This window comes from Diabrotica undecimpunctata, chromosome 4, assembly GCF_040954645.1.
Source record: "Diabrotica undecimpunctata isolate CICGRU chromosome 4, icDiaUnde3, whole genome shotgun sequence".
NCBI lineage: Eukaryota > Metazoa > Arthropoda > Insecta > Coleoptera > Chrysomelidae > Diabrotica > Diabrotica undecimpunctata.
Genome location: NC_092806.1, coordinates 63,611,935 through 63,631,477, shown reverse-complemented (window position 1 = coordinate 63,631,477; position 19,543 = coordinate 63,611,935). Strand labels below are relative to the sequence as shown.

Genomic DNA, 19,543 nt, shown 5'->3' with positions numbered 1-19,543 from the left:
TAATATCTAGGCCAGCCTTGGTATATTCTTCTTGTAGTTTCTTTATCATGTAGCTGAGGTCGTCTTGGTCTTGTGCAATCACTACTTGATCGTCTGAAAAGCTTAACGTATATAGGTATTCGTTCCATACCGGTACTCCCATGCCTTCGCATTTTCTTTTCCATGTAGTCATGGCTTTCTCTAAGTATATTTTGAATAGGGTTGGAGATGTAGATCAACCCTGCAGGAGCCCTTTTGTTGCGGTAAAGTCTCCTAAGATTCTTGTTCCCATTTTAATGGACACTTTATTTTCTTTATACAGAGCTTTTGTAGCTTCTATGAGTTCCGCCTGTATTTCTAATTTGTACATTGCCTTCCATAGTTCTGACCTTGGTACAGAGTCATACGCCTTTCTCAGGTTTACCAATGCCAAATGTATATCTCTATTTTTTGCTTTTTTCTTTTCCAACAGTTGTTCCAGTGTGTATATGTGGTCTATGCATGATCTTCCTGCCGTGAAGCCTGCCTGATCCTCCCCAATTTTGCCTTTTATCGCTTGCTCTATCTTTTCTCGCAGTATCTTCCCATATAATCTTCCTATTGATGATATTACGCTTATTCCTATGTAGTTTTAGCATCGTTTTCTATCTCCTTTCTTAAATATAGATGTCATATATGCCGCCGTCCATTCCTTTGGGAGCTATTCTCCATTTATGGCTTTCTGAAATATATATTGTATCATCCGGTGTAATTTTTTTGATCCGTATTTTATAAGCTCAGGTGAGATGCCTCCAGGTACCGGTGCTTTCTTATTTTTTATTGCTTTTATGGCTGTTCTCATTTCCCTATCTGTTATTTATATTTCTTGTTGTGGGAATCTGCTTCGTCTTCGCCTGTTTTCTTTTCCAATCAATTGTGGTCTTTGTTCTGTTAACAGTTCCTTATATTAGCCCTTTAATTCTTTGTCCTGTATATTTCCCAATTTAATTTTTATTTTTAAGTTTTGTTTCAATCCTCTCAGTACTTTCCATGACTCCGAAGTTCTTGTATCTCCTATGTATGTTTCAATATTTAAGCAGGTTCTTTCCCATTCTTTATACTTTTGTTCTGTTATTTGTTTTTTCACTTCTCTATCTTTTTCTCTATATTCTTTATAAACTTCGTCGTTGTTTGTAGTCAGCCATTTTCTGTATAGTTGCTTTTTTTCTTCAATTATTCTTTTTGTTGGTTCATTTATTTCATAATGGTGCTGTTTATTTGTTATGTGTTCTTTTTCTCCAAGGCTTTCGAATGCTGCTTGTTTTATACTCGCCTTTATATGCTCGTATATTTCTTCTATGTTGCCGTATCTAAATTCTATTAATTTTTGGTCTAGACGTTGTTGGTATAGTTCTCTTATTGATTGTTCTTGGAGTAGTTCTATATTGTATTGTTTTTCTCTTATAGCGATCAACGGTTCTTCTGTTGAGGGGGTCTTGTTATGTTTCCAATTAATGCCCATTTTTGCTGTCAGTAGTTTATGGTCCGTTTCACATTCTGCTCCTCTTCTGACTCGCACATCTTTGATCTTTATTGTGGTATCTTGTTTGATTATTATGTAGTCTATTATCGATTTCAGCTTTCGTGTTTCTTGCGTCCATGTACATTTATGAATATTTTTATGTCTGAAGAATCCGTTGGTGATTTTTAGGTTGTTAAGTTCGCATAATTCAATCAGACGTTCTCCATCCTCTCCAAATCTCCCACTACTTTATCGTTTTCTTTCCTTCCGGTTTTGCCGTTAAGGTCTCCTGTTATAATTATCTCCACGTTCTCTATTTGATGTTGAAGATGTTCCGTGAAATGTTCTTTTTCTACTCTCGGGGAATCGTTTGTTGGTGCATATACTCCGAGTATCACTGTATCTTAACCATATATGTCTATATGCATTTTAATTATTCTCTCGTTGATTGGTTCCCATGTTCTAACCCTGTTCTTCCACTTATTTTTGATTAGTATTCCCACTCCTGCCTTTGCTCTACATTCTTTATTAACTCCACTCCAGCAGTGGATATGGTCTTCTATTGTTTCCGTTCCATTTCCTTTCTTTTTGGTTTCTGTTGTTACTAGTATGTCGATGTTGCTTTCTCTAAACTCCTTGATCACTTCCGTCGCCTTTTTGTTCCATCCTTGTATATTCCATGTTGCACATATGAATGTTCTATCTTTTCTTCGTTTTGATTTTTTGGTTGAGCTTTGATAAGACTGGGCCTTCCGAATTCTTCGCAACATTGCCCCCCCCCTACCGGTGTGGATTTCCACCCGGAGATGTGTTTCCGTATTTGGCTTTTTCATCTTGCAATTTTCGTTCTTCTTACCCTTATGTTTTTCTGTGTGGTAGGTTACTAATTCCTAACTCCACAACCCCCATTTGGAGGACCTTTTCTTCAGCCGCCCATTCTGGATCAGACGCTCTTGGTTCTTCCGCCCTCGACCATTGTGACTTTTCCAGCCATCCTCTGCTCTCGAGACCGTTGACCGGTTTTCACCTGTACCCCAGGCAGGGACCCTAACAGGGTGCTATCAGCCGGGTCAGCTGAACCCTGGTTTTTTTTAGAGGTGTTACTCCTCTATCCCTCCTCTTTTATCAGGGCTTGGGACTTACCGGTTATAGAGCTATTCAATTCACCCCATACCAATCCAGGCAGAGTTATTTTATATCATATTTAATGATTTGATTTGATTGATGATTTTATATCATACTAGAAGGATTAATCAGAGACTCAGAGACATGGAGGGAGTGCAGAAATAAGCATAAGAATTAAAGCGAGGAATGGGGTGTTTAGAAAATATCACCCACGAAAAGACAAAAACCTGATCAAAAAAACAAAGACAAAAATATATAGAGCAGCAATTAGACCGGTGATAGCATACGGAGCGCAAGTAATGTATCTTGAAAAAAGATGAAGAACAACTAAGAATTATTGATAGAAAAATTATGAAAATACACTTTCCAATAAAGACAGAAGAAGGAGAATATAGAAGACCAATGAATCATGAAATAAGAAATATACGCGAATATATATACGCGAAACTTACAGAGAATAAACTTAAGTCAAATATTAAAGACTTTCAAACTTACCCGATAAAATCTTTAATCTAATAATTGGTTTAGTATATAACTTATTGATAAAATTTGTATTAATTTAGTCATAGGTTCTTGTTTAAAGCTTATATATTAACTGTAGCAATTAGTAATATGTCCTTATTGTAATTGTTGTATACAATATTGTTTGTGTCAATTGCCATTGCAGATGAGACATTAATTTAAATAACTAAAAAAAAATCAGTTTTGTCCGTATACTAAAGTATTTTATTTTTGTATGACCCTTATAATAAACCACAAAGATTTGAATGATAATTACTTTCTAAACAGGGCATTACTGAAAATAACCTATATGTATACAAAAAATATAAAGAAAATATAACAATTTTGTGGAATTTTAAACGTATTTAATTTATATTTATATATTACTTATGTATTTGTGTTTTTGTTGTAGATCCTTAGAATAACAGAAGATATTTTAGATCACTTAGTACAAGATGATGGAGAACCACAGATACACCTTCTAGCAAAAACGTACTTCTCCAAGCTACAGGAATTAACAATGGCATATAAAAGGTACTGCTCAGGAATCAAGAAGGCGGATTGTATCCTCGCTAACAAGACCAAAAATTGCAATTCTGATTTTTGTAGGTAAGACAGTCATAACAGAATATACTTACTATTCAATGAAAGAAACATTATGTTTCTACTGGAAGTAAAATTTTTTTATTGGCATAAAGGCGACTACTTATTCTGAGGCATTTGCAGTTACTGATACTTGGTCACTCATTTATTGATTTCACAGACTTATCGAGGTTTGGCGCGAAAACTTAGCACGCCTTTTACTTTTAATGGTTTTTCGGACTGCGTACGGCGAGTAGCATGCCGATGTTCATGTCATATTTCTATACATACACTACTTGATAGTTTTAGTCAAGTGCCGCGTAATAAGTTGCCATATCATTAAAATTTCCAAGGTTTAGAATATTTTCTGTAACGAAAGTAGAATATTCAGATGCTTTCTAACTCAAGATTTTAAATAAGAAGGTTAGTGCTTTTAAGTGTATCTAGAGATATGAAGTATGGAAGAATTAGGTAGTGGAGTATCTACAGACATATAAATGGATTGGGAAGTATCTAGAGACGTCAAAGTTGACAACACTTTATCCTCACCATTTACTCCACAAGCTGGAGTACCCCAGAGCCCAATTCTAGCTCCAATATTGTACACAGTCTACAACTGTGACATTCCCCGTCCTCAAACTAGATCAAAATCGTTACTGCTATATGCTGTTGACACTGAGCTTCTTTGAAGAAACAATTGTCTTTGGGACAATTGTTTGTATTTGATAGTGCTTAAAATTACCTAAACAGGGTTGTTAGGTGGTGCAATAGATGGAGAATGACTATTAACGCCTCCGAAACCCAATTAATTTTATTTAAATCTACTCACTGTCGTAACTCTTAGAACGGAACAACCCTGCTCAAGGAACACCTTGATTTCAAAAACTCGGTGTCCTATTTGGGAGTTCATTTTAATAGGACTCTTAACTGGAAGACCGATATACAAAACACCCTAGACAGGGTAAGAAAAAAGGCAAAACTCCTGACAGCGTTGTCTGGTAAACTGGGCAACACGTCAAAGAAACACTATTGCACACCTATAAAACTTATATAAGACCAATAATCGAATTCAAGGCATGCGTCTATGCGTCGCTTAACACCCGCCAAATGAACACCACCATGGCTACAGAAAGAAAAATACTAAAAGCACTTATCCACCAAGTAGCAAGGATAACATCAATTAAGGACAGAATCCGAACCCTCAGCAAGAGATATGTCTCTTAACACTTGAAACTCCTTGCCATCGCCGAAAGCAAATACTCACTAGGATTCCGGAAAGAAAAGCTCTATTCCATCTAGCAAAACTTCTTGATAACACTGGAAACAAACTTCCTGATGAGTGTTTCGACGTTTTAGAATCAACCTCCCTAAAATATCGCAGCTAATAACTGGAAGACAAAAACGCTGATTTAGAGCCATTCCTAGTATGGCTGGTAACACCTTGAAGTGCCTCCCCTTGGCTTGTCTGGCTTACCAACAATTTATCTTATCCACTCCTTAACACAAACGCCACCTTCTGAACCACAGCTTTTTAGCACTCCACCACCAAAATCACCACACGCATATCAGCCTGATGTTTACCACACCCCTCTGGCTATACAGAAAAAATGGAGCACCCTTTCCTGAAGAGGCAGAAGCCTAAACAAGGTAAAAACATGAATATCTCTCTAGAGACGTAAAAGTGATTTTAAAACTATCAAGCGACAAATAAACAATATATTAGCCTTTAACGCAGTTCAAACAAATTGAGATAATTACAGGTAATAATAAGCGGGTTTTAGGTTTAGATAAATTTTTTAAATTATTAATTATCATTAATAGCCATTTTCAGTTCACTGCTAAACATAGGCTTCCTGTAAATAGTTTCATTGCTTTACCTCGAATCTAGTTGTGCTGGATTCGCTTGATGTCATCCAACAATTTTGTTGGAGGTCAATTACGATAAGCATTGTGACTAGGTCTCCATTCTAAAATTTATGAGTAGTTGGCATATTTTCCATCTTTGACTCTGGCAACATGGCCAGCCCAGTTTCATTTTAGCGTTGTAATTCTTTTAACTCCTTAGGTAACACCAGTTTTTCTACTGCTGCTATTTGATTTGTAGATTGATCTCTCACTAGATATGGGACATATTTTATGCTCTTTAAAGGGAAGATGAGTAAATTTCTTGTAATTGTAACTGCAAAATTTGTTATGTGACTATATTACTTGTAGGTGGTCATTTGTTCCAAAGCCACTCCTAAATCCGGCTTGCTCTAGGGGTTGGTGAAAGTCTAGCTTAGGTCGCAGTCTTTTAGTAATTATTATCATAAACAAGATATCAAGCTGATAGGTTTGTAGTTTCCAATTTCTGTTACGTTTTCCTTTTTATGCGATATTATCATAACGGCACTATTCTATTTCTCTGGAGGAATTTCTCCAAAGAGGCAGGAACTATAAAAGCTTTTGGATGTTCTTCTTTACGTTCAAGGCTATCTTGGCTCTAACCATCCTATGGTCATTTCCGGTCAAAAATTGATTTAATAAAGTTACGTCTTAAACAGCATCTTTTTCGTTAGTAATTATAAAGTCAACTTTGTTATACAAACAACAGTACAAATAAATAAAAAAAGAGATCTTAAATATCCACAAGGAAATTAAATGTAGACGACATCACGGAGACTGAAAGAACAAAAACGATGACGCTAGTATGAATAGTATAGTTGCAACAACTCATTATATATAAACAATGAACTGATACTTAATATTAACTAATATTCATTGTTTAACTCGATGATACGAGTTTGAAAATCAACTGCTTTACAGGTTTCTTCAAGTACCGCAAGTACCCAGAAGGCGGCCGGATATAACTACTTTTATTCATAAACCCCTAGAACATTACAGAGAAATTTTAAAACTGCTTATTACGATACAAAGTTGCACCAAACCTAATCATGATGACCTTCCTGTGATAAACCAAGTTGTACATGATTTACAGGTAAGAATTCTTAAGACATTGTTTGTAGTTTATATTAGGTGTTCTTATTTTTTAGTTAACTTATAGAGAAATTACTTCCGAGTCTGGACTGATGGAACCTTTAGGCGAGGGTAGACCTTTGTTAACAGTACAAGATTTAGAAAATAGACTAGTTTTTACTAAATGCAAAGTAAGTATGTTTCTTTATCATTTTTTTGTAATATACACACAACCAAACTTATATGGAATCACCCAGTATTTCTTACTAATAATAAGAAATGTATGACCACTTTTTTGCAGATAAGAGATAAGGGTTTTTGTTGGAAATACGATTCATAATTGATAAAATTTGATCAAGTACACATTGAAAAATTTTATTATTTGTGTCAAGTTGTAAAACCGAGACGTCAGAGTAAAGTTAAGTTTCTATTCAAAAAAGGTAATATGCCCTACGTAGGTTTGTCAGATGTTCAGATTGGAAGAATTGTTGCTCTTGTTGAGCAGGGAATGTCACAAAGGCAAATTTCAGCTACGCTACACGTCTCGCAGAGCGTTGTTTCAAAATATATGCAAAATTTATAGAATTGGGTACACTCAAGAACAGGCCTAGAGAAAGTCGTCGTAGAGTAACTAGTGATCGACAAGACCGGTTTTTTAGGTAAAATAGCTAGAAGCAATCCAACATCTTCTCATCCGGAGCTCCAAAGGCAACTTTTGCAGACTACAGGTAGTGACATTTCAGTTAAAGCAGTACGAAAGGGACTTCGTTCCCAAAATTTATTTAGCAGGAGGCAGTTGAGGTTTCTCGAGTTATCGAGACATAACAAAATTGATCGGCTGAATTGGTGTCTGGTACAACAGAACTGGACAAATAAAGATTGGCAAAATGTCCTTTTTTCAGATGAAACCAGAATTGGTCTGAGATCAGATGACCGTCGAATTCGGGTTTTAAGAAGTCGAGGCAGACAAGCTAGATTGTAAACTGCCAGATCCGTTCCAAAATATAAAGGAGAAACTGTAATGTTTTGGGGAGGTATTATGATGGGAGAAAAAACACCTTTGCGTCCCTTACGGCAAAGTTTAACGGGTCGCCGGTATGTCGATTTGGTACTAGAACCCATAGTTAGGCTGTGGCGAGGTGCAGTGGGAAATATTTTCATTTTCATGCACGATAATGCACCTCCACATACCAGCAGAGTTGCCACAGACTTTCTGGAAACTGAAGATGTCACTGTTCTGAGCTGGCCTGCCTGCTCACCTGATATTAATCCCATTGAGCATGTGTGGAACCTCATTAAAATAAGGATTAGAGCTCAAAGGGATAATCCAGGTAATGCGTGCGGATCAGCTCATTCAAGCCACTCTAGAAGAATGGGCAAACTTACCTCAAGAACAAGTTGACGATTTGATTAGAAGCATTAACCGTCGGATTGAAGCTTGTATTAGAGGTAGAGGTGGCAACACTGACTATTGAAATGAACAATAAGACTGTATCTTTCTTTAGTCAACCATTGCAATGTTTTCATTTGTTCGTGTTTTTTTGAGTTTTGTTAATTTCAAGCATTTGTAACATTTTTTGATTGTTTTTTTTTTTTGATAGTAATTAAACTGGTTTAGTATAAAAAGTAGTTTATTTTCCATTAAAAAAAATTTAGTAATACTTAACAAAATCGGAAATACTGGGTGATTCCATATAAGTTTGTTTGTGTGTATTGCAAACATCATTATCTGGGACATATATATGACTAATTTGCTTATTGTACATCCTCAAATTATTTATCCCTACGTCAACTTATGTCATCTCTGGGGGATGTTGGTAGTAAGCGAGGCAATCAGAAAAACATTTAGTTTGCGACAATAAATTTTCCTAGAACCGGATTTTAAGGAACAACAAGAAGAATAGATATCGAATGACCAAATCAGTATTGATCTTAACAGGAAATCAAATTTCTTTTTTTTTATTTTAAACAAAAATAATATGACAAAAACAGTACAGAAACTTTATTTTCACTGTAGTTTTGTTATATTTCTCAAAAAAATTTGTTCGAAAAAGAATATGCACGAAACTTTTACAAAAGTGAAATCATTTCACATTTAGTCTTTTGTGACAATTATGACATTAATGACAATTTTAAACCATATAGCACTTTTGTCTATAAAGATTAAAATTAAAACCTTTTACTTAAGTATAAAATCTACCTGGTGTACCAACCAATTATAAGTAACTATGTGGAAAGCCGGATTGTGCGAATTTTTGTATCTATTTAGTGAACTAAACATAAAGCTCAAAGACAAGAAAAATATAGTTTACTATTCATCCTTCTTTCCTTCTACAGCTGTTTGTTGTTATTACAGGTCGTTCTGCAGCCAATTGGCTTATTATAGATCTTCCGTTCATGTAAACGTCTGGCTCAGGTTTTAGTGTTATAGAAATACTTGCTGGGGTCGACGGTTTATTTGTCTTCCGAAGAACTGTAACAGCTCAGTAAAAATGTATATTTTGAAAATTTTTGGTGTCTGTATTTCTAGTGGACCGAACCCGACTGGTCTAGTACCTAGCTCAATGTCGAATAAAAACGTTCTTGAATCCACCTGTGCCTTCAAATTTTGGAGGCCGTCTGTAAATCGCATTTTTGGTCTTCCTTAGTGGGTTTTCCTAAGATGTTAATGTACCATTAAACTAGTGCATCTTTTATCTTCAAATTTGACGTATTTTAATTACCATTTTAGTTTTGCTATTTCTCTTAGTGCATATCTTACTGTAGTTGTTTTACTCTTATTTGTCTTTCCGTAGCTGTTCGTGTTCCTGTCTTATTTTCTTTAATTTCGCCTTCAATATTTTTATCTACTTTTTGCTCTTCATTAATTTTATTCGTTTTGGTTTTGTTAGTTTTTGTTCAACCTTACAATATTTCTGTTTATTTCGATTACTGCTAGTATTTTGTTTTCTTCCTCATTAGGTACATGTTTTTGTTCTCTGGATACTCCACAACATTTCTTTCACCATAACAGAAACTTCCTATTTTGGATTGGTTCTCGTTTAGTTTTTCTCCCAGTTTTGTGTTAAAATTACCTGTTATTTCTGGTACGCGAGTTTAATATTCCTCCATAGTTTTAGAAATGCTTTCATAAAACGCATCGATTTCGTCATAGTCATATACCTACTGAGATATATGTCGTAGTAAGCTGTAAGCATGTAATGTATGTATGCTGTAAGCATGTAAGTTTTGACACTTCTTCTTCTAATTCCCTGACCGTTATCGATCGTTGGATATCGTGTTGGCTACCAACATATTCGCTATCGTGACAACAGCTCTAAATAATGATGTAGTCCCCTTAGATTTTCCACCCATGATGTTTTTCTTCGATCAGGACCACGTTTATCTTGGACCTTTATGCAATTTATGAATATTCCACAATGTTTATACCAATAACTCAATAAGCCACATGGCATACCATATTTTTCTATAAAATATAAGAAAAAGAAAAGAAAAAGAATATAAGAAAAAGGGATAATCAAGAAAAATAAGAAAAAATGCGTATCTCAATAAATTTAGACGAAAAATCATCGCTACTGAGTCTATAAGAAATAATTTTTCTGTGGCCTTACTTAGGATTATTTATATGAAAAATGCAATATTCTATTGTCAATTTTTAACACCCTCCTTCAATTACCCAACCCTTAAAGTTTAAATAAGGCATATACTTGGAATAGGAAATACACTGTGCTACAATGTTAGATAGGTATTTCGGGCTGGAGAATTCAGACATTCATAGTTTTTTTGATATTACCTCTATTCTTGTGAAAAAGTATCAATTTATTGAAAGTGTTACACCTGTTAAAATCTAAACGTAACGCCTATGTTTTGTTAGTATTATCAATTTCCGGTCATATCAAAACCTACATAAAACTAAATTTTCAATATTAATAGGAAACTTTAATAATTGTAAAATAAAATGAACTTAATTTTAAATTAATGAAAGAAGTCCAGGACAGTTAAATCGATAACCTTGATCTCCATTCAATAAGCCACCGATTTAACTCTCCTGAACTTCTTCATATGGGGTTATTTAAAAAGATTTGTAATACTATTCCAGCTTCATTGGAAGAACTGTGATAACGAATAGTGCAGGCATGTAGTGTAATAACCCCTAAAATGCTCCAAAATATTCTTCGTAATTTCGAACAGCGACTTTATAATTGTATGGACGGTGGTAGATATAATTTTAAATATTTAAGTAACTAGTTATAAGTTATAAGTAAACTGTATAAAATTATGAATTTATCAACCTTCCGCCGGCAACGTAAATTCTTGTAACATAGTTGATAACGTCGGTCTACGACACCGACTTTTTTAATATTGAATATCTTAGGTTGTGCTTTTTTGTTAATATTTTGATGTAAGTAAATATTTAATATAACTATATTTAAATAACAATATACAAAGAAATGATCAATATTTATTTATTTTCGAAAAAAAAATGCACATTAAAAAAAATTGGCTTCTGTTAGGTATTAATATAATTGACAAACAATTTACAAAAACATGTTAAGTTTTTAAATACAAAATTTCAACAAACATAAAGACAAGGGTTGAAATGTCACAAAAAAATATAATTATTCAACAGATGTCCAACATAAACTGAACTGAAACTATTGTTCATTTGCTTCCTCATTTTCTTCTACACCGCACACAACGCATAGTCCGGTTAAATGTTCCAAACACATATATTTGCCACACTGCCTACAAAGAAACCGAGTTTTGCGGTTTTTCTTACTACTGCAGAACGTACATCTTCCATACACATTATTCTGAATAGGTTGATTTCTTGACTGCATGCCACAAATTTCCACTAACCTCATACGAATTGTCCTTGGAATATTTTGTTCTAGGGCTCGTCTGCGAATATGTTCGTCAAAAAGTTGAAAACCTAAGTCTTCCAAAAACTTTCGTCTAGGAATGCGTGTGTCTGTATTCGATTTGTATATAATGTAGGAATTTATCCCAGCGACATTCAAACAACTGTAAAAAATGACCATTGGCCAGCGACGGGTTTCTCTAGCGCAATTATATGCCGCGCAGAGTTTGTCCACAGCATCCACGCCTCCTTTAGTCTTATTATAATCTATGATTATTTCTGGTTTACCTGTTGCATTATCAATTCTGTCGTCGTAATGCATAGTAGATAATACTAAAACATTTTTACCTTTTCGGGGTACATACGATACAAGGGTACACTTCTCTTGAAATGCGAACATACTGGTTTTATCTGGCCTTTGTTGTGTTAACACTAGAGGAACCTGAGGTTTATTTTTTCGTAACGTTCCTATAACAGTTAGATGATGTTCACGTTGAAGTAATCGCCCGAGCTGAACGCCTGTAAAAAAATTATCCATGGTAACGTTCCTTCCCGTTCCCCAAATCTCTACATACAGACGAGGTACAAGTGACATATTTGACGTATCAACAAAATATTTTCCTGCTGGCTGTCTACCAACATATACTTTCATCTTGGACGTATAATACATCTCAGCGTCTGCTTAAGCATATATTTTTATACCGTAACGATTTGGTTTATTCGGTATGTAAAGCCTGAATGAACATTTGCCGCGAAAGGCTTCTAAATTTTCATCTATCGTAGTATATGCTGAAAGATTGTAATGCTTCGTTAAATTAGAATTAAAAGCTTTAAAAATCTCACGTATCGCGGCCAACTTGTCGAATTCTTGCCTTTGTATTCTAGTACTTTTGTCATTGAACCGAATATGTCTTAAAATGAACTGGAACCTCTTTAGCCACACTGTAAGGCGATAAATTTTCATTGGCCTTCCATCTGTTCTAAATAAATCATCAGTATTCTGAGGATTACTTTTGTTAGCTCCAGATATGTACAACAGCCCAAACAGAGCTTTTAATTCTATAAGATCAATTGACCTAGCCGTTCTGTTTTGACTGTGTCACAGCGTTTCAATACTATGAACTTATTGGTGCATTCTACTATTTTTTCTAGAATATCTCTAGGGAAAAAACCTTTTGGTCCTGCCAGATTGGGTAGAAGATTTTCAGTACGAGTTCGAACGTTACGATTAAATTCATTATGTTTCCTCCACCTTGTTCTATCTTTCCCAAACAAACGTCGTATGTGCGGTATTACTTCTACTGGTACATGATTTTCGACATATTCTTCATCACAGAAATCCTCCTCTGAATTGGTATCATATTCTAGAACTTCTGAGCAATCATCTTGCAAATTTGCATCTTCTGGTTCCGATTCGGAATTAGCAACAATTTCGTCAAAAAGTTGTTGCAACCTGATTTGTTCTCTTTCGTAAGTCATATTCACATACAACTCCTAAAATGAATATCTATTATTTAAACTGACTATGGACCAAAACCGACAAAACTTACCATTGAGTAGAACACAAATGGTAACCTCGGTCGCTCACACCGTTATGTCGAATAACATATGAACTATCCGCACTTTGCCACAGATTTTTCAAGGCTGAATAGCGTGATGAGGATTCGAAAGTTACCTGGCCGCGCGGACAAAACAATATGCGCATTTGAGTTTTAGCACGAAAAATCTACTGCGTCGGTGTCAGGGACCGTACATTACCACTCGAAGGTTAATTTAAAATTTAATTAATGTTATTTACGTTACATTTAATGAAGTTTGCTATTATTATTGCAAATGTCGTTTTAAAATAGTTTTTGACCTGACCGGAAATTGACACCAGCAAAACATAGGCGTTACGCGTTACCTTTAGTTTTTAAGAAGTGTAACACTTTCAAAATAATACTTTTTAAAAGAATAGCGTTAATCTGAAAAAAATATAGATGTCTGAATTCTATAGCGAAATACCTGTCTAACGATGTGCATCGACCTGTTTTAGCATTGTCACAAAATCCTCTGAATATTGTCAAATATCAGGGTGGACTCTTTTAAGTAACCAGCCCTGCATATACAGATTGAACGAATTTAAAACGGAACATACGAAATCAATGTATTTCGGCTCAACTCCGCTCTAGGTGGTTGGCCAACAAAAGGTTGTCAAATAATTATATTATAAAAATCCAATACTTCAGCGGGCTGCTGGATTCAGAATTCTTTCAAGAACAAGTCAAAACTCCACCCAAATAGGTTGCCTAGAATCACTAAAAAAACTAGACTACACAAGCAGTTATTATGCTGTCAAACCACTTATCGCTTCCTTATAGTCCAAGAGCTAGAGCCGAAATTTTGAACTGATCAGTAATATGACATTTCTCTATTGGAATATATTCATTGTAACTGGGTTAAGACTTTGCCTTACAGGCGGACGCCCCTCGTGGTACAGGGGGTGGCTATACAGGGATGAAGTTGTCATTTTTTTCGGAAAAATTAACGATCGATAATATGGCTGAAAATTTGCCCAGAGGTATATTTAAGAAAAAAATGTGATTTGTAAAGTAAATATGACTTTAGTTTGAAAAAAAAAACATTATCATAATATCATTTTAAAACTCCAAACTATTCTATAAAATATTCAGACGATGACGTAGAGTTTTATCAAATGTTTTAGAAAAGTTTTTCTAATTTTTTTTTTCTTATCGGAAAAATCGTTTGAAAAAAATCATGGTATAACTGACAGAAAATCGAAAGGATTCTACAAATTAGATTTTACCTCAAATAATTACGAAATTTTTCATTTACGGAAATTTTTTTGGAAAATTTTGAGGAAAACTCTACTTGACGCTTTTCAGAATAGTAACAGAAGTGAGCATACAAATTCTCAAATCAATCGGTATAAAAATATCATAATAAAATCAGTTTGAAAATTGTTACCGAGACCTAAAATGCGCAGGCAAGTGGTACATTTGATCTCGTTTTATGGCTCCCTGTAACAACCCAGCTGTCCGCTCTTTTCGATTTAGAATTTTTAGGGGCTAAATAATGAGCCATGAAAATGGCGGACATATTACTTATCGTTAATTTTTCCCCAAAAAATTGCAATTTCACCCCTGTCCGCCACCCCTTATGTATCCACTCTCGCGTCCGCCCTTTGGGGTTTCGTCTAGTTATATCAAGATCTTACTCTGGGCAAATTTTCAGCCATATTATCGATCGTTAATTTTTCCGAAAAAAATGACAACTTCATCCCTGTATAGCCACCCCCTGTACCACGAGGGGCGTCCGCCTGTAAGGCAAAGTCTTAACCCAGTTACAATGAATATATTCTAATAGAGAAATGTCTTATTACTGATCAGTTCAAAATTTCGGATCTATCTCTCCGACTATTAGGCAAGCTCTTCTTTCCTTTAAAGGAGACAGATAGTTGAACGATATTTTATACAATGTCTATCACCGGGTATGGATTTATTTTTGTCCAAGTTTTATATTGGTCCACTATTTCAAATGCAGTTCAAACAGACATATATTAAATTGTATGTTCCGTTTTAAATTCGTTCAATCTGTATATGTATATATGCATATATATATATATATATATATATATATATATATATATATATATATATATATAATATATATATATATATATATATATATATATATATATATATATATATAAATAAATATATATATATGTATAAATAAATATATATATATATATATATATATATATATATATATATATATATATATATATATCAACATATATCCATAAATATTACAATTAAAGAGCTTATTGCAACATAATGGTATAGTATTAAATAATATAAATATTTTTGTATTTCAGCCCTTCGTATTAAATAAACCAGGTCGACAATGGATTTTTGGTGGAGACCTAGCGAGAGTGGAAGGACGAAACGTTCGTCAGTATTGGACTCTGTTATTTAGTGATCTTTTGTTGTTTGCTAAAGCATCGAGGGATCGTGTTTTATTCGTTATAGAAGATCCTTTACCCTTATCTCATATTTCGGATATGTTTTTTAACGTTAGAAAAAAAGGTAACACATACAATTCTTGTCTATTATAATATTTTTAAATATATTGTTTTTTTCACAAATACAAACGTTTTTGTAAAATCAAGTTATATTTTGTGACATAATTAGATTCATTGGGTAGATTGAACGGAATCTATGATTTTTACAAAATGGCGCTTTAACTATACAATATTCACACTAACAGGGTTAAGTTTATTGTTAATCAAGAAATCAGTTGTATAAAGAGCTGAGTGAAATAGTAGAAGGGGGGAAGAAAACATAATTATGGAATTATCTCCTTTATTATTACGTTTACGACATGAATCTATATAAACCAATATGCAGATGATTTCTTTCATTTGTTTGCTAAAATCAATATTTGAGTTTGTACGTGTGCGGTAAAGGCGCGAGCGTCAAACCTTGCAAGGATTAGTTTTATAGGAATTTTTGTTACGGTTAGGGTTAATTACGTTAATTACGTATTTAGATTAGGAAAAAAATAGTGACTAAGTATAATGATTGAATTATGTCGTATATTGAATATACGACATAAATGTACTTTAACAAAAATGAAGAAAAGTATATTTTATACGATTTCGATTTGTTTGATTTTACTTCAACATTTTACTTCCTAATCCTATGACAAGCCTAACGAGACAGAAGCGATTAACGAACCCTACACGCTGACGCTTGAATAGTCAAGTATTTTTTATTATCAGAGGCCTAGCAACGTTATTGTAACCCTCTGTATTCAAATATGAAGCGCCACTTCATTAGGCGTTTAGTCCATCTAGTGTCATTCATTCTTGCCACGCGTCCAACACAGTTCCAGTTCACATATGCTACACTTTTCACATAATCTGTAATATCTGCTGTGACTATTTTAATGAATTTAACCCTTTTGTTGTTAATCCTCCTTAAACATTGACCGCTCCATGCTTCACTGAGTCACTTTGATTTTTTCCCCAGTCTGTTCATTAAGTGTTATAGTTTCTGTCCCATAATTCAATACTGAGAGCACATATTTTTCTAAAACCTTCATTTTTAAAAATATCGGTGTATTGGACGACCGTATAATATTAACAAATAATTATAATATTATCGCAATTAATATTGAATTTTCTTGGCAATGATCATGGCTATTTTGATCTTAGATGCGGCTGCTCTGAATACTTCGAATGATGTGCATCCGTACCATTCCCTCAAGTTACGTAGCCACGCGATTCTTCTAAAGTTTTACTGTTAATTAAGGCTTTCATCATTATTTTGGGTAATTGATAACATTATAAATTTAGTTTTTTTGATGTTTTTTATTAGTCCATACTCTCCTCCATACTCAACTATCTTGTTTATTAGCCTCTGCAGGTCGTGGAGTTTTTTCGTCATTATGAGAGTGTCGTCCGCATACCTAATGTTGTTAATTGGTATTCCATTGACCTTTATTTCAGCTGTTTCTCTCTCGATAGCTCTTTTCATAATTTCTTCCGAGTATGCGTGTTGAACAGTAGTGGCGATAGTATACATTCCTATCGTACTCCTCTTTATCATAATAATCTATGAAGCAGACGTACTTATTTTGGGTGACATCTAAACATCTTTGGATTAGTACATTAAATGCACAGAGAGCTTCTCAGGTACTTATGCCTCTACGAAATCCAAATTGGGTTTCTTCAATGTCCAGATCAAGTTTTTAGTAAATTCATGTGTAAATGACCTTTCATAACATTTTAAGTGTGTGAGACGTCAGACTTATGGTGCGGTAGTCGCTGCATTCCTTAGCGTTTTTATTTTTTGGGAGACGACTGTTGAGGTCAATAATTAGTTGATTATCCCACCTGATAGATAAATTTCATTAAACAGTTGCTTTAGCCTAAAGTTTTTTTTCATTTTGTGTGTTTCTTAGTGCATAGAGTATTTCTTTTTTTTGGTAACTTCTTCACTTGTTTCTTTTGCTTCTAACAATATGTCTTGTAGTTTTCCTTTTTTGTCTTTGAATAGCTCCAATATATTCTTCCCAACGTTTTGGTTTTTCGCAAGTCGTTATCATGGAGTTCCCGTTTTTATCTAAAAGAGTTGTGTTGTAGTTTCTTTTTTGCAATCCTCCCAATTTAGTTTTTTTTTGGTAGGTTGAATAGATTGAATTTGTTCTGAGAATCATCTATCTCTTTACATTTTTTCTTAAAGTTTCTTTTATCTCTTTTATTTTTATTTCTAATTTCATTGTTAATAATTGTGTATTTGTGACAAGTGCTTCCCATTTTTTGTTGATCTTATAGGTATTTGTGTTTAATTTATCAAGTTTTGTAGAAATTTTTTGTTGTGAGTTTCTTCTTTACACCATCTTCCTTTCATTTTCTAACTTATAGTTTTGGGGTTCTTGTGAGTTTTCTAATACGTTTAAGCTTAAGCGTGTCTTTAGTGGTTGGTAGGTTGTGGTCGTGACATCTGTTCCTTCCTGGGGTATGTTTTCTGAGGGTTTTACGATATCTCTCTTTATTCATATTATCAATTTGAATCCTTACCACTTCTTCCGGCTTATTCGCTGACGAGCGCCATGTTTATAACCGTCTCATAGGTAGTATAAATAACGTATTTGTGACTACTAGACTTTGTTCTTGGCAGAATTGTATTATCCGATCTTCTCTCTCGTTACGTTTCTCTAGTCCCTGACCTTCCACTATTATTCCAGCTCTTCCCCTGCCGACATTTGCATTGAAATCGCCTATAACGGCAGTGGTTTATTTACTCTCTGTTATTTTCAGTGCCTCTTTAATATGTTGTTAAAATGTTTTCATCTTCTGTTGAATGCGTTGTTGGATCAAATTTAGTTTTGTGTAATATGTCTTTATTTGTAGGAGCATCAGTCTTTCCAAGATTGAGATAAAACCTTTGATTGTTCTGTTGAAGTCAAGTATCGACAATAATTTCTACTCCTCGTCTATGTTGGTTGTCAATGTAATACCGAGTGGTATAAGGTACCAGTTTTTTTCTAAAGGTATCCTGAGTTGGGCTCTCATATATCGCTTACTCACAATATATTCAGTCTGCCTATTTCTTGAATTTATGCATTTTGCCTCGTTGATACATTTTTTTAACGTTCCACGTACCTATTTTTGCATTTCTTCATTGTTTGACAAGGGTTTTGCCCATTAATGACCTGGGAGTTCTGATCTGTTTCTTCCCTGCTGGATCTTGGGTTCTGATTCTCATGATCAGCGTCTTTTTTCGTTACGTACTCCTTGCCATGATGACTTTACTAGAGATATCTAATTGGATCTTTAATGCACTGGTTCCTCCTTGACTTCTGTATTCTAATACCGTTTGCCAATTCTTCGATTCATCCGCCTTTGGGACCGATTTATCAACCTCAGAACACAAGACCAAATCGTCTACTCGAAGTCGTTGGTTATTACGTGGGAGATTGCTTATACCGCCAATCATAATATTGAATAAAAATTATTAATTATTTCTTTAATTTTGAATATTAATTGGTAATAATACATAATCCAACAAACTTAAGTTATAATTGTGTGATTTTTTTTATTTTTGAATCGCATTAACTCTAAAGAAATTTTAAATTTGTGATCTAGATATTTCAATGATAGATGCAATTGATAACCGAATAATAGGAGTCCATACATAGTACACTTTTTAAAAATCTATAATAAATGCTCTAGTGTACAATATAATATGTACTATAAATTAAACATTTCACAAAATAGTCGAGCAATATCAACTAATATGATAATCTGTAGAAGTGTAAGGTATGTTAAGGAAATAGTAAAACTGGAGCAGCCTGTTAATTTTTTACACAATAATCATAAAGAAATCAAATATTTTCCAATAATAAAACCAAACAAAAGAAACTTTTGTTTACCTATTTATTATCATATGTTTAAGTTGTTTCATATAACACAATGCAGTTAAAGCAATTACTACACTACAACATAATTTTATAATGCTGACTAATGC

General features: G+C 34.0%; 1 protein-coding gene across 1 annotated transcript in view; it reads left to right on the top strand.

The window, feature by feature from the left end:
• The window catches only part of PsGEF (Protostome-specific GEF), a 204,819-nt gene that overhangs the window by 104,253 nt on the left and 81,023 nt on the right, over positions 1 to 19,543 (top strand). The window contains exons 10-13 of the mRNA XM_072529608.1: positions 3,519 to 3,715; positions 6,494 to 6,665; positions 6,721 to 6,834; positions 15,385 to 15,595. Of these exons, the coding sequence (XP_072385709.1) occupies positions 3,519 to 3,715; positions 6,494 to 6,665; positions 6,721 to 6,834; positions 15,385 to 15,595 (694 nt within the window). The remainder of the gene's footprint in view (positions 1 to 3,518; positions 3,716 to 6,493; positions 6,666 to 6,720; positions 6,835 to 15,384; positions 15,596 to 19,543) is intronic.